At 36.7% G+C, this 17315-nt stretch overlaps 1 protein-coding gene across 1 annotated transcript in view; it reads left to right on the forward strand.

The window, feature by feature from the left end:
- Nucleotides 1–17315, forward strand: part of LOC143255339 (uncharacterized) — a 174802-nt gene that overhangs the window by 35409 nt on the left and 122078 nt on the right. Inside the window, 1 exon segment of the mRNA XM_076510828.1 lies at nucleotides 11396–11503. Coding sequence (XP_076366943.1) covers nucleotides 11396–11503 — 108 coding nt within the window.

Consider the following 17315-nt stretch of genomic DNA (forward strand, 5'->3'; position numbering starts at 1 on the left):
TCGATCCTACTCTCTGATGGTCAGGAGGTGACTGATGTTTGGAACATCGCTAACACTCTAGGTGAAAGCTTTTGCCGGGTATCTAGCACTTCTGCTTGTTCCTCCACCTTCCTGGCCATCAAGACTCGGGCAGAGCGATCACCTCTTTCCTTTCGAACTGACTGTTTCTTTGACTATAATTGTCCCTTTACCCTGGTGGAACTAAAAATGGCCCTTCATCGGTCTGCCAGTACGTCTGTTAGACCTGATGATATTCATTATGACATGCTGCACCATCTATCTCCTACTTCTCTTGATGTCCTTCTGATTGTTTTCAACCGGATCTGTCAGGAGAATGTTTTTCCTGATGCCTGGCGCCAGGCTATTATTTTACCTTTCTCTAAGTCAGGGAAAGATCCCAAGATTCTTTCAAACTACCGTCCAATTGCTTTGACGAGCTGTCTCTGTAAGACATTAGAAAGGATGGTTAATGCTTGTCTTGTTTGGTTCCTTGAATCAAACAACCTCCTCTCGCCCACCCAGTGTGGGTTCCGTCGACCGCACTCCACCACAGACCACCTAATTCGTCTTGAAACATCTATCAGAGAAGCCTTTCTCAACCGCCAACATCTTGTATCAATATCCTTTGACATAGAGAAGGCTTACGACACAACATGGAGGTATGGCGTTTTGCGAGACCTCCATACATATGGGTTACGTGGCCATCTACCCATGTTTATTAAAAAAAATTTTAATGGACAGGAGATTCCAAGTTCGTGTGGGTTCGACACTTTCCAGTTCTTTTGTACAGGAACTTGGAGTCCCTCAAGGCTGTGTATTGAGTGTTACACTCTTCAGTATAAAGATAAATGCCATCACTGAACAACTCCCTCTCACTGTTGCGAATGGGCTGTATGTCGACGACTTTCACATCTCATGTCAGTCGTCAAACATGAGATATATTGAGCGGCAACTACAAACCGCCCTCAATTATGTACGGAAGTGGACTTTGGCGAACGGCTTTAATTTCTCTCTCTCCAAAACTGTATGCATGCACTTTTCCGTCGACGGGGTATTCACTCTGATCCTGAACTTCATATCGGTGAAGTTTTGCTGCCAGTGGTCCCGGAGACCAAGTTTTTTGGGCTTATCTTTGATCGTAAACTGACCTTTATACCATACTTAAAGCGGCTTCGGGTCAAATGCACAAGAGCACTGAACATCCTCCGTGTTCTCTCTTCTACCAGTTGGGCAGCAGATCGCTGTTCAATGTTAAAGGTATATCGTGCTCTTACTAGATCGAAACTCGATTATGGATCAATGGTCTATGGCTCTGCCAGACCCTTGGCCTTAAAGATGCTGGACCCTATTCATCACCAAGGACTTCGACTCTGCACTGGGGCTTTCCGTACCTCTCCAGTTCAAAGTATATACATTGAATCTCATGAACCTTCTCTACATCTTCGCCGTTTGCAACTATTTTTACAATATACTTCGAAACTTCATTCCTTACCAAAGCATCCCAGCTGGAAATGTGTTTTCCTTCCTCGGTGGGCAGTACTTTTTCAGAACAGACGATCTGTCATTGCTCCGTTTGGCCTTCGAATCCGGGCACAATTGGATGAATTGGGTCTGTCCTTGGATAACATTGCAGATTCCACAGGTTGGCCCATCCCACCATGGCTTATTACAGCCCCCAAATGTGACCTTTCTTTCAGTCACCTAAAAAAGGCAGATACTCCAGTTTGGAAGTACCGTCTTTTATTCAATGAATATCTTTCAAACAATCATTCAGTTCCCATTTATACAGATGATTCCAAATCAGGTAATTCAGTGGGCTCTGCTATGGTTTGCTATGGGTCAGTAGTTGCGCGCAGAATCCCTTCTACAGCTTCTGTGTTCACTGCTGAACTGTATGCCATATCTCTTGCCCTGGATCATATTGCAGCTGAGCAGTACTCCAACTGCACTATTTATACTGATTCGCTTAGTTCTATACTTGCCTTGGAATCGCTACACGTTAGCTCACATCCTATTCTCGCTGATATTCGAAACCGACTGGCCCATTTCTCATTAGCAGCTACTTCAATCCAGTTTTTCTGGATACCAGGCCATGTTGGTATTCGCAGGAACGAGCTTGCAGACATGGCAGCTAAATATGTCTGCTACAACACCATCACTCCTATGCCTATTCCGTACATGGACTATGGTGTTGTCTTCAAGGCTCGGGCAGTCCACTTGGAGTGAGCAACGTGACAACAAACTTTTTCAAATCAAACCCGAAATTGGACTTTGGCCATCTAGCTTCCGTAAAGTTCGGAAGGAGGAAGTTGTTCTCACTAGGCTACGCATTGGTCACAGTTTTTTAACTCATCATTTTCTTTTATCTGGAACTGATGCACCAATGTGTAGTTTGTGTAACACTCAAATCACTATCAGCCACGTTTTACTTTCTTGCCATCGTTACAATTCTCAACGACGGCAATATTTTAAACATATTTTTTCCCAGGGTCAGTCTGTAACATTGGACAGAGTTATTGGTGATGGTGACTCTGTCCACCTTGATAATGTTTTTAATTTTTTAATGGCCATTAACTTTTTTAATCTCATTTAAGTGTTGCATATTATTCATTACACCTTTTTAATTGTGGTTCCTTTTTTACAGTTTTAATCTCTCTCCTTCAATTTGACATTGGACAATGGCCAGAACATTAAATAACTCGACACCAGGACTGGAAAGGGCAACTTCAGGTGACTAACGCTACTGTTTGAACTACTCGTTAGTCGTCCTGGCAAGTTGTTATTATACTTTTGCTGCATATCATTTCACACTTTTACTACTTAACTTTTTAGTACTGGCCATATTGACTCATAACCCGGAACCAGGACTGGAAAGACCAACTTCAGGTGACTGACGGTGGTTTTTATACTTACCTGTTAGTCTTCCTGGCGGGTTATGATCATTACCATTCTGCTACAGGTAGTCCTTTACAACTTTGTTGACTGGATGTCAACATTGATTTTTACGCCATTTTCTGTTTTAATTGCCGTTTTGCTTTTATCTTCAATTACTTTTACAAATTTTACTCCACTTACTTGACTTTTATCTTTTTACTGGACATTTGGCTACTCATTATTACGATTTTGCAGAGTGTATCTTAAAACTTTTATTCTTTTACATTTTGATAATAGCTGCTATGACACATAACCCGGAACCAGGACTGGAAAGGCCAACTTCAGGTGATTGACGGTGGTTCTTGAACTTACCTGTTAGTCTTCCTGGCGGGTTATGATCATTACCATTTTGCTAGAGTAAATATTTTACAACTTTGAAGACTGGATGTCACCATTGGTTTTTACACCATTTTCTGTTTTAATTGCTGTTTTGTTTTTACCTTCATTTACTTTTACAAATTTTACTCCATTTACTTGACTTTATCTTTTTACTGGACATTTGGTTACTCATTATTACAATTTTGCTATGTATCTTTTAAAACTTCTATTTTTTTACATTTTGATACTGGTTGCTATGACACATAACCCGGAACCAGGACTGGAAAGACCAACTTCAGGTGACTGACGGTGGTTTTTAAACTTACCTGTTAGTATTCCTGGCGGGTTATGATCATTACCTTTTTGCTAGAGTAAATACCTTACAACTTCTTATACTCTGCCTTCTATCTTAACATTGTAGACTAGGTGTCAACATTGGTTTTATACTTTTTTGTTTTACCTTCATTTCCATTTATGTCTATTACTACATTTGTTTATTTATTTATTTATTTATTTTTTACATTTTTACCGAATGTCTGGCGCAGATAGCCTCGCTGCTTTGTGCCATAAAACACTAAATCAATCAATCAATCAACCTTGTGCGCTCTGGTGTTTCGCAGTTGATGTGGCAGACGTAACCAAAAATTGTTCAGCTTTATGTGACTGAAATGTTATTATTTTTCTACTTTTTTTTTCTTTCCTATATTTGCGGTATGGTGCAAGTCGTATGATATTCGATTATTGACTCTCATATCACTACACTGTTTAAGCTTAAAATAAAGGTTTTGTTGCTTAATACTGTGAGGTAATATGCTTCATATTGCATGACATGTTAATGACAACAACTTTCGTAAAATACAGCAGTCAGACCCTGTAGTCCAGTTTATAGTGTATATTAATCGAAACTTGCTAAACTTAGGAGTCGGTATTCTACTCACTACATGGATAAGCTGAGAACAGCAGTGGAGGCTCTTCTTTTCTTTTCTCTTTCTATTTTTACCAGTTGAAGTACAGATCCTAAAAGTCATAGTGTAAGAGAACAAAAATTAAATGCTAAGAGTCTGTGCTATTACATTTTATAGTGTAGTTTTCTGTAGTCGCATCAGTTTGAGAGATCGTTCATTTTTGATTAGTAAAGTTAGACTGGCACCGTGTATAGAAACTGCAACAAAAGTAGCACCCAATTTGTGAAAGCGCATGTTACCTAAAGGTTACATATGTTTCAGACTTGGTAAACATCGTGGCACACTCACGTTGTTTTGTAGATAATATATTTCAGTCTTCCTTCCATACATACAGTAGATAAAATATCCCATATAAGGAATTATTATTGTGTTTTATTGCGTTGCTATTAAAATATTTTGACAAATTTCATCTGGAGTGTGGTTACTTTATTTTAGGAGCCCATACACAAACGTCTCGGAATTTTTTCTTTCTTAGGCTATTCCACAAGTAAGATGTTCATTTTACTTTTCATTCATTAACTTAGTTGATTTACATATGTTTTTCACTTCACACTTGTTTTCAGTTATATGTAATAAATTAATTTTGTATCACTTTCTCAGTTTCAATAAGTCTTTCTTACCACAGCCCTTATGCTTTTTTTTCTCTTTTTATTTTCAACATTCCTGACCATAACTACTAGGTATCTGCTATTACCTACTACAAATTAACATGAGTTTCCTTTTTAATCATTAATTTTTTCTTTACTGAAATTATCTTCCAATCTAAGAATAGGTCACTTTGACCATTTGAACACCAAGAAAAAAGATTTATTTGACCAACGTAGGCCGACGTTAACTTTTTTCATACAATTATGAAAAGTAGCTGTATCAATAAACTGCCACTTGTATGAAGCAAAAACATGTAACAGTTGCTTGTATCGTGAACCATACTAGTAGTTCATAAGAGGTATCGCCCTTTTGTTCTTCGATTTATTGTTATTGCTTGGTCAACCTACAGCAACAACGGGCGCGAGTTTTACAGTTAAACTTGGACAATATTACTAAAAATCCTTTCCTCATTGCATGCACTTTTAAGTTATTTCTATATTTTTCACAAGCTAAAAAATAACGCACACAATTCTAGAACAAAGGTTGTTGTCATTATCTCTTAAAGTTAGTTTTCTCACATCTTTAGAAGCTTAAGTACAGGATGAAATTAGAATTTCCAGCAAGTAATAGACGAACATTAGACAACTATAACATCTAGGTTCTTAACACTTTGTACACTATATAATCGGTGTCTTTAGGGAGTCAGTTTGTATAGTATGAATGAGTAAAAAAATACACATAATATTAAATTTTATTACACACATTCATAGAAAATTTCTTTAAAAGATACAGCGATTTATTTCAACCGTAGTTTAGGTGTTTTATATAAAAATGCTGCTTTTAAAGAGGTAAAAGTTTACACGCGCTTAGTGGAGATTGTATCTTAGTCTAGGTATATATATATATGCCTATTACCATGTATCATATAGATAATTTAGTTATACAGAACCTGTAAACACTCACTGTATTCTCAAACAATTCTCCAATCCAATCTCTAGCTGCAGCTTAAGTTTTTACATATCGAACTAATGCGACTTAATGGTTAATACTTACCGTAAAACATTATGAACCATATCAACTAATCTCTCACAACAAATACCTTTAAGTCATTTTATAAAAGATGGCATCAAGTTCTGTTTCGAGCACCTGAGCAGCACCACAGTGATTGCTGATCGTGATTGTAGAATTATAGCCCACACTTAGTGACTGCAAATTTTACAGACAGTTTAGATAGAGTACCCGTTCTTGAAGTTGACTACAAAGATTGTAAAAAAACTCGTGTAAGCAGGAAATTGCGATTCTTGGTAAAAGTGAGCCACACATTTTGTACTACGTTGATCACCATACATCATAGTTATCAAAAATATACAACTACTATCAATGATAACGTTGTGGATATGATATCAGTGACAAGAGCCATCCAATGTTCATGAAGTCAATCCAAAGTTTGTCATTGTTTTCAAACAGAACCTTTGGTGTAGATTCCTGTACGTTCATTTCTTTGTTTACCTTCTCTGGGACCTAAACATCCACCCACGTGCTTGCCGTGGTGGTGACTCGTGAAGGAGAGGAGAGAATCCTGGTGGTTGAGAGGTCCAACTTTAACACACCCCACTTTGAAATTGCATTCCTGTAGACGGGCGGCCTTGGGGTGGCCCAACTAGAGTCAATCGGCTGATCTACCTGGGCTAGGGTCAACCAAGTACCAGTGTTGGATGTTCTCAATAGATGTTGTGGACATAGTATCTGATGTTGGTGTTTGGGTATAGTGCTCATGAAACCCTGACGTTGCTACAGTGTTCTTTTTTGGCATTGTAGTGCATCATCTCGTAGGTCTCCATGGTGGGTATGGTCAGTGGGCACCGAAACATTCTTATTTTTATTATGGATCCCCAAATAAAAACTTAAATAAAATAGTGAAAAAAAGAATCCATAGGTAAACGATCATGTCTTGAAGATTTTGAGCAACATTTTTTAACATCTGTACCTCATTTTGTACAAATCTTTAGTACAAATGTCTCCCTTTTTATAATTCAGAAGGGACAAGAGGGACTTGCTGGATCTCCAAAGTCAGTCAAAAAGCTTGGTTATCTTAATTGCAAGGTACAGCTATATGTTCCAAACCCTCTAAGATGTTCTCAGTGTCAGCTGGCTCTCATCCATCCTACTTTTGTTCTTGCCCAAAGTGGTTGGAAGAAAAAGAGTTGCAGCATTTGAAAATGAATCAAAACATTACTTACCCTGATGCTCGAATGTTACTGCCCACCACTTCATCCCAGACGTATGCTGCTGCACTTCGTTCCACTACTACAGTGGGAGTGCAAACGGATCTCTCTCTGACTCAAAAAAAATCGTTCTCAAACTAAATGAAGTCTTTTGTCGTCCATGATTAAAAAATTCAATGAATCAACTTCAACACCCATCTCTGTCCCTAACATTCATTCCAGCTCAATTGGATCAATCCCAAGATCCACTTTCTTTGGTTCTGGGTACGGGCAATTCCTCGTGTACATTTTCTTCTCCTGCCCCAATATCTAAAAGACCTGCCCAATCGACCCAGTGCAGGATCCATGGAGATCCACCACCTCCACCCAGAACAAAAGGGCTCTCCACATAATTCGCCTACACATAAATAAAAATAGCGAATTTGGCATAATGGAACTTTAAAAGTTTACATTTTAATCTGGATGACATCAAAGCACTGATTGCTTCTTACCACGCTGTATGTCTTTTCAGCGGTTTTCTTTGTACAAAAATGATAGGTTGTGTGATGGACGAGTGCATGGAGGGCTGGCATTGTTGGTTGATCAGCATGTGCCCACCCTATCTTTGCCACTCAGCACAACCGTGGAGACTGTAGCCATCCGTGGTTTCTTTAGTCGTACCATCACTGTTTGTTCTGTCTACCTGTCTCCTAAAGAGACCTATGATCAATCAGACCTTCATGCTCTCGTTGAACAGTTGCCATCTCCCTTTTTAATCTTTTGAGATTTTAATGGACATAATATTTTCTATGAAAGTACTGATATTGATGGGAGGGGTCGCTCCTTAGGGGGTTTGCCCTCAGATCACAACCTTTCTCTTTCTAATCCTGGTTCTTAGAATTATTTTCATGCACCTACTTTGTCCTTTACTGCTATTGATCTCTCAGTTTTCTCTCCTTCACTATTCTCCAACTTTTCATAGAGGTTTGACAGTAACCCCTGATGCAGTGATCACTTTCAGGTCATTTTGAGAGAGACTGGCCGTGGTCTATGCCACCCAACTTGTGTGCCCGAGTGGAAGCTGGATCAAGCCAATTGGCCCTCTTTTACTGCTTTCACAGAATTTGATCCTACCATCATCTGTAGGCCATCAGTAGACGACTGCATGACAACAGTGACTGACTGTATTATATAAGCAGCTGCTCAACGTATTCATAAAAGCTTGACACGTTTTCCATGATATTCTCGTCCGTAGTGGATTCTGCCTGTCACATGGCACAGAAGGCTCCGAAACGGGCCTGAGATACTTTTCATTGCTATCCCACACTCTCTAACCACATCGCTTTCCAGCAGGCCCGTGCACATGCTCGGCAGGTAACACGTCAAAGTCAGAAGGAATTTTGCATTAAGTTCATAACCAACATCTCTTCTACTACCAGTTCCAAAGTAACATGGAAAAAGATTCGAAAAGTCAGTGAGCAATGTAATTTTGTCCCCCTCTCGATCTTGTTCTCTGATGGCCAGGAAGTAGTTGATACCTGGAGCATCGCAGATATTCTAGGTGAACGCTTGTGCTGGGTATCTAGCACTTCTGCTTCATTCTCCACCTTCTTAGCTATCAAGATTTGGGCAGAGAGGTCACCCCCTTTCTTTCGAGTTGATTATCTATATGATTATAATCGCCCCTTTACATGGTTGAACTCAAACTGGCCCTTCATTGGTCTGGCAGTACATTGGTCGGACCTGATGATGGACACTACGAAATGCTGTGCCAACTCTCTCCTGCTTCTCTTGCTATTCTTCTGATTGTTTTTAACCAGATCTGGCAGGAGATTGTTTTTCCTGATGCTTGAAGCTAGGCAATTGGCTTACCTTCAAACTACCGTCTAATTGCTTTGACAAGCTGTCTCTGTAAGACCTTAGAAACGCTCGTCTTATTTGGTTCTTTGAATCAAACAACGTCCTCTCGCTCACCCAGTTTGGGTTCCGACGACAATGCTCCACCATGGACCACCTGATTTAACTTCAAAAGTCAATCAGAAAAGCCTTCCTCAAACAACATCTTGTATCAATATTCTTTGATCTTGAGAAAGCTTATGGTACTATATGGACGTGTGACATACTGCGAGACTTCCACTTTTGTGGGTTACGTGGTCATTTGCTCATTTTTATTTTTATTTATTTTAATAAACAGGCAGTTCCAACTTTGTGTGAGTTCGACACTTTCCTGTTCTTTTCTACAGGAACTTGAAGTTCCTCAGGGCTGTGTTTTGAGTATCACACTTTTCAGTATAAAGATTAATGCCATCACTGAACAACTTCCTCTTACTATTGCAAACGAGTTCTATGTCGACGGTTTTCACATCTCATGTCAGTCATGAAACATGTGGTATATTGAACAACAACTACAGACTGCCCTCAATCGTTAACTGAAATGGACCACAGCAAACGGTTTTAACTTCTCTCTGTCTAAAATCATTTGTATTCACTTTTGCCGCCAACAATTTTGAACTCCTTGTAGGCGGAGTTGTGCTACCTATGGTCCCTGAGACAAAGTTCTTGGGGATTATCTTTGGCCATAAGCTGATCTTTATATACCACACATCAAGCAGCCACGAGTCAAATGTACAAGAGCACCGAACATCCTCCGTGTCCTCCTTTCTACCATTTGGGGAGCGAATCGATGATCTGTGCTAAAGATATGTCGTGCTCTTATTGGATCAAAACTAAACTATGGGTCACTGGTCTGTGGTTCTACCAGGACCTCGTCCTTGAAGATGTTGGACCCCATTTATCATCAGGAACTTCGATTTTGCACCGCAACTTTCGGCACTTTTCCATTCGAGAGCTGTACACAGTCTCATGAATCTCCTCTATACCTTCGTCGTTTTCAACTGTCTTTACTGTATGCTTCGAAACTTTGATCCTTTCCACAGCATCCCACCTGGGATTGTGCTTTTCTTCCTTGGTTGGCCCTGCTTTTTCAGAACAGACGTTCTGCCATTGTTTCTTTTGGCCTTCGTATCCAAGTTGATTTGATGAATTAGGTCTGTTCTTGGATAATATTGTTGTATCCACTGGTCAACCCATTTCACCATGGCTTATTACAATCCCCAAATGTGACCTTTCTTTAAGTCATCTGAGAAAAACAGATACTTCCGATAGGAAGTACCGTCTGTTATTTGCTGAACATATTTTGAACTATCCTTCCATTCCTATTTATATGGGTGGTTCGAAATTAGGTGACTCTGTGGGCTCTGCCATGGTTTGTTATGGTTCGGTAGTTGAACACAGAATCCTCTCTACAGTTTCTGTGTTTACTGCTGAACTGTATACCATTTCTCTTGCCTTGAATCACATAGAAGCTAAGCAGTACTCGGATTGCACTCTTTATACTGACTCGCTTAGTTCTCTACTGGCCCTGGAATCTCTTCACGTTGGTTCTCACCCTGTTCTCGCTGATATTCAAAACCGACTTGCCCATTTCTCTTTAACATCTACTTCTATCCAGTTTTTTTCTGGATACCAGGCCACGTTGGTATTTGCGGAAACGAGTTCACCGACATAACAGCTAAATCTGTCTACTCTGACACTATTTGCTGTGCCTGTTCCATACATTGAGTGTGGTTCTGTATTCAAGACTCGACTCCGTGCCAGTTGACAGTGACTTGGAATGAGCAACGTGAAAACAAGCTTTTCCAAATAAAACTCTCTATTGGACTTTGACCATCTTGTTTCCGTAAGAATCGGAAAGAGGAAGTTGTCCTAACTAGATTTTGCATTGGTCATAGTTTTTAACTCATCGTTTTCTTCAGTCTGTGACTGATTCACCAGTGTGTTGTCTGTGTGACACTCAGGTCACAATAAGCCACATTTTACTGTCTTTCCTTCGTGACGACTCTCAACGACGCACCATTTTAGACGTATTTTGTCCCAAAACTTATTCATAACGGTGAACAGTGTCACCATCGCCAATGACAAATGTTTTACGTTTTTTAAAGGCCATTGATCTTTTTAACACTATTCAAGTTTTTAATTTATAAATTAGACCTTTTTTAATGTGATTCCTTTTTTTAAGAATTAAAGCACAACTAGTTCGATTTGAAATAAAAAATGGTCGTAACGTCAAGTAACTCGAAACCAGGACTGGAAAGGCCAACTTCAGATGTCTAACGCCGATGTTTGAACGTACCTGTTCAAATTCATTTAGAAATTCCTTTGCAACTTCTTTGACTGTAGTTTCTCTCTTACTGCTATAAACAAGATATAAAAATTGCATTTAACGCTATTTATGATTTTAATTCAAATATTAAACTTTGTTTTGTTTTACCTTGCTTTCTTTTCACGAATTTTAATAATTTTTCTTTATTTTTAACTTCTTATCAGATGTTTTGGCGCAGATAGCCTAGTTGCTTTGTGCCATAAAATGCCAAGCCAACCATTCAATCCAATCAGAGCATCATACACCAACAATGTCCATGATAGACATAGCAGGTATTTCCAAGTTTTTAAATTCCTCATTTTTAGCACTGTTCTAGCGGCGCATAAACTGTTCTTAATTGTTTTGTTTTTTAAATATAAATTTTAGTGCTTTTTGTCAATTCTCGTTATTAGGTTATGTGACAGTCCAGCTCTTTACAAACAGTTACGTTGACAAATCGTCACTTTCACTAGATTAAGTTATTAGACGCTTATTTCACACAAATACCTTCTTAATACACTTTTCATATTATAATCTAGGGTTTATTTCATGGTATAGTATAGGTGGAATTTTTATTCTACGTACTGAGTGCAGAGATATTTAGGACTATCATTATGCATGATATAGCAATCTATAGAGAGTAGTAAGTCATTTTTGTTGAGTTTTTTTTAAATATCTGAACGAGCAATCTAGGAGTCTGTCGTGGATTGGCTGTATATTTGGATACTTGTACAAAAAACAAACCTTGTTGATCCGGTTACTCCAAATACTATAGTGATTACTGTATTTTGTGTTGTTTATCGTACCATGTTGGTTCATGCTGGAGCGATATATTCAGTTACTGAACGTTATGTACAGTTTATATATTTTAATGATATGTTTTGTAATGCTCCTGCGTTTTTACCCGACAGTCTCCTACAATAGTGTGTTTTTTGCTATACTGTATTTCTAATTTGGGTGATATGATTTACCCATAGAGTTGTATGTTAATGCTAAATATTTTTCTGATGTGGAAATTATGTAGACGACTTGTATGTAAGTATGATTCGAAAGGATGTCTATATGTTTGATCGATATCGACAATAAACGAAGTTTGTTTTTGGAACGTAATTTAATGTTATGTTTTTGATAGTATTCATCTATTTAGTTTAATACTGGTTGTGAGTTTGTGGCGTCAACTGAGGAGGTTGTGAAGCTTTTCCATATTTCGATATCGTCTGCGAATTGAGAAGTAAGACTAAAGTTTGGATATGTTAAGAGTATGTCGCTTACGTACATAGTGAAGAGAGTGGGACTATCAACACCTTCCTCGGGGGCAAAGTGCTCTGAGTAGGTGCCCTCCACATTTGCCTTGCAAAAAGTTGGATAAACAGTGAGTAGCTCCTGTCGATAATTCCATTTATTTCGTGAGGATTCGTAGACTATTATGCCTCAGTGTCGAAAGTTTTCTCTATATCTGGAAAGCTGGTGACAGTGCAAGATTTTTTTTTTAATTAAAACTATCTACAATGGTTTCATTTAATCCAAATAAATATGAAACTTTTTGGTACTTCAGGTAGTTTTGCGTTACTTCTAGAAATGTAGAAATAGTGATGTTTATTTTTATTTCTACAGTTTTGATATGCATCCAGACAGGCTGATTGTAAGACGATAGCTTTCTGGTTTATTCGCTGGTATACGTTCTTTAGAAATGTAAAAACGTTTGTATGTTTCCAAGAAGCTTGGATGTAACCTGATTTGCGGGATAAATTAAACACTGCTGTTTGAGTGGTTAAATAACTTCCGAGTTCCCTTTTTTGAGGAGGATGGTTTGTATGCCGTTGTCTCCTTGGGCTTCATTTTATGGATGTGGGCCTGGCATGGCCATGTGGTTTGGGCGCTTGACTCGTATCTGAAGGTCGCAGATTCGAATACTCTTTAACCTTTTCAGCCTTGGGGATATTATATTGATACGGTCAGTCCCACTATTTGTTGATAAAAGAGTAGATTAAGAGTTGGCGGTGCGTGGTGCTGGATAGTTGCTTTCCCTCTAGTTTTACACTTCTAAATTAGGGATAGCTAGCGCAGATAGCCTTCGTGTAACTTTGCGCGAAATTTTAAACAAGCAAACAAACTAGCATGACACTAGGAAATGAAATTAATAAAATGTTGATAAGATAAAGGTTAAAAGTTAAATATGACAGTGAAACGGAGCTACAGGGAAACTATTTTACAGGAATACGAAGAAGACAGAATTAGTTACAGTAGGATCGTACGTTAAAACAAATAGTGAAACAGACAAATATAGAAATGAGCAGTAAAGAAGAAGTAAAAATTAAGAGTTAGGAAAGCTATTAGATATTTTCACAAATACAAAAAATCTATATAGATAAATTAGGTATTGTAGTTTCTTCATGGTATGAATAGATTAAAGGTAGTAGAGAGAGATTCAACGAACATGAACAGAAACGAATTATCCGTCTGGTGAAATAGATGAGGTAATTTAAAAGCGAAATGCAATGGAACTAGAAAATAACGGAAATATTAAATAAAGTATGTTTGAAACAGATAATATATCTTTAATTTTTGAATTTTTTTAAAGATAAAAAGATAATATTACGAAAGAGTAAATTTGTAATATTAGAAAAATAGATGACATTCAAAACACATATCAACTCGCTTGAGTTAATAAGAAGATATGAACGTCATACCATGGTTATAGCGATATGTACGCTTATGGGGCACAGGAATCTATTGTTGGAGAGAAGCTCTTGTTGAAAAATAGTGGTAAGAAAGCATAATAGTCATAGTACCAGAGTTTAAACGTATTTGTTTTGAAAATAGAACCGTGGGAGTAACAGCATAAGGAATACAAGTATGTATGAAGCTAGGTGCAGTCAAAGGTATTAACACACAATCAAGAACTGGTAAAACCTGGGTTGAAAACTACTAGGCGTAGCTCGTAAAAAAACATATTTTTTTATTTATTCTTTTTTGCACACGTGGTTAAATGACTTTAAAGCATCCATTGTTCTGTAAAGGTTTTAAACACGTCTTGACTGCAAAAGAGGTGAGAGACCTTTTAGTAATTATATTATTTTAATGAGTAAATTCGTTTCGATACACTGAATAACCATAATTATTAAAATAAAACAATGTTAAATGATTAACAAGTGTTCTGAAAAACGCTTTGAGTAATGTTTATCATATGAGTTCAATTTTTACCTGTGTACCGTGTTCGACTGTCGTAGTGTGTTTTGTTTATATGTTTGATGAATGACTGTTGTATGGCGGTAAATACAGATTATTTTTTCTTTTGAAAATTAACTCTAAATAAATGTTTTGTTTTCAATGTTAATTATATGTTATGTTCAAACGTTCTTGATAAAGCCTAAAGAGATTGGACCATAAGAAACGTTGGTTCTTGAAGAAATATTCGTACATCATCAGCTGTATGACCCTTCGCTTTATTAATCGTGATGAAAAGGACGATACATTTTTGATGAAGGAAAATTCGTAACAGTATAACTTTTCATTAAAAGTGCTTATAAAGTTTTAGATTTAATTTTTAAAAATAATTTAACGAAGGTGAAAAACATCAATAATACTGTATTGTGGCGTCGATGAAAAGATATTTAAGTTGTCTTTGATATATAAAGTTATTCGTGTTTGTTCTACATTATTATTTTACCCCTGACTTATTCGGTAATTGTTTTCATATGTTATGGAATACTCGGAAGGTGTGTTATAAATATTATAATAAATATGTAAAATATAACATGAAATCCCAACTCAATCTAAAATTTTGAAGTCGGGATTTCCACCTTGTAGCCTGGTACTGGTAATAGCGGTATCATGTTTTTCTTAATATTCTTATACCTTTCTCTAGACATGGTGAATTAATAAGTAATTAAATATTAATTACTAATTTAATAATTATAAAAATTCTCACTTGACTGGGATTTGAACTCGAGATTTCTACTTGTGACAAACACTAAATTAATTTGAATGGTAACAAGAGAGAGTAGTATGGTGTCGACAAAGGGAGAGTCCCAAACAAGAGATGTGTTGTTTTTATTAGCTTTTTCTTGAATTTCAGTTTTATATAAAATATAATTTGTAAGTTACTGTACTTTTTGAGGTAATAATTAGCTTTAATAACAATAATATTTGTTATATGTAAATTATTGGTAAAAACTTGGAAAAATCAATTTATAAAATGTTAAGATTTAAATTTGACATTTTTTATATTCAAAACTACTTTTCTTCATTGTTAAAATGGGCGATAATTTTAAATTCTTATGCTTAACATTTAAGAGACGGTGATATGCTGATAAATAATTGTCATAAAATAATACACTAGATAACGCCCCTAGTGGCACAGCGATGAGTGTGGAGGCTATTAGTGCTAAAAACAGGGTTTCAGTATCAGCGATGGTTAGAAAACAAGTAGACCATAGTGTAGCTTTGCGCTAAACAGCAAACATAAAAGAAATCATAGTTAAAAAAAGCGATTTAGCGGGAAGGCGTCTAGTTCTCGAGTTTAAGGTTAAAGTGAAAATATTTAATTATAGTATGAAATCACAATTGTTACAAAACATTAATTTATGAATTTATTCAAAGTGAATTTCAAAACTTAAGAATTCACTATGTGTTTCGTTTAGTGATCTTAACTTTCAAAGAAAGTAGATGTTTAGTTACAAACATTAACAAAGCTAAGATAAGATGTACACCAACAGTTTTTTTTTATAACAACTCTTAAGGATTGTTTTGTTTGTTTTTTAAGTTCGCGCGAAGCTACTCGAGGGCTATATGCGCTAGCCGTCCCGAGTTTAGTAGTGTAAGACTAGAGGGAAGGCAGCTAGTCATCACCACCCACCGCCAACTCTTGGGCTACTCTTTTACCAACGAATAGTGGGATTGATCGAAACATTATAACGCCCCCATGGGTGAAAGGGCGAGCATGTTCGGTGTGACCGGGATTCGAACCCGCGACCCTCGGATTATGAGCCTTAACACACTTGGCCATGCCGAGCCACCCTTAAGGAACTTGTTTCAATAGGATGAAACGATTATTTACATGTATATGCCCTGACCGATTTTGGAAAGACCGTCTAAGTTAATTTATTATTTCTGAAATGTTAATATTCTGTCTCTTAGACACTGAAGTGCTATAATAATTAAAACTATTATTAGTTAAAATAATATACAAATATTTGTCCAGGAATAAAAATAACGGTCTTGGAATGGATGCAGTGTTTAAATCATATATTATTAATTTAATTCTTAATTTTCTTAATCCCAGTTCTTAGACTGTCTGTGCTATCAATAAATTACACTATGGGCTTATTTGGCAATAATATAAACACAAGATAGTTCTTTTCAGCCGTCAAATCATCCTCGTTAATATAATGTATCAAATCAACCATTAAGTTAACCAGTTATGCATATCGTTTATGTATATAAAAACGGAAGATTATAATAGTGAATACTAAAATCAAGTTGCTTTATCACCTGTATTAATAATTGTTGCAGGAAACAAACTTTTCAAAGACGAGCTCAGATGCAATAAGTTTCCAACATAAAAAAAAAGACCTTAAAGTCACAGTAACTATAACAGCAATAACAGAAAGTTGAAAAGAAAATTTGTGTGGTAATATTTATGAATGGTGCATTATATATTCAGGTGTTAGAGCTGTTTCTTGAAAGTATTATATTGGCACATTTCCTTTAAAATATTAAGACTTAGTTAAATAGTCGCGTAAATAGAAAAAATATTTAATAGCATAATCTATGTTTAGTTTCCATATATTTCATGTGGTTTTGAATTACTGTAATTTACACGTGAAGATATTAAGATTTTTCTAATTTTGTAAAGTAGATTTTATTTATTAAATAGATTTATCACAGTTTCCGTTTTCTTTACTTAATTTATTGCCTTTTCATTCCTTCCTTCCTTTTATGTATAATATATCATGCATTTTCTGTATATATTTTTTGAAAATCAGTTATTATGGAATACGTAAATTCTGCAGTATTCAAAGATGAAATATATTTTTTGACGATGCTTTACCGTTTCCGTCGCATATACGAACGGTTGTGTTATAGGCGACAAGTTTAGCACCT

The sequence above is a fragment of the Tachypleus tridentatus genome, chromosome 7 (genome assembly GCF_004210375.1).
Source record: "Tachypleus tridentatus isolate NWPU-2018 chromosome 7, ASM421037v1, whole genome shotgun sequence".
NCBI classification, from domain to species: domain Eukaryota; kingdom Metazoa; phylum Arthropoda; class Merostomata; order Xiphosura; family Limulidae; genus Tachypleus; species Tachypleus tridentatus.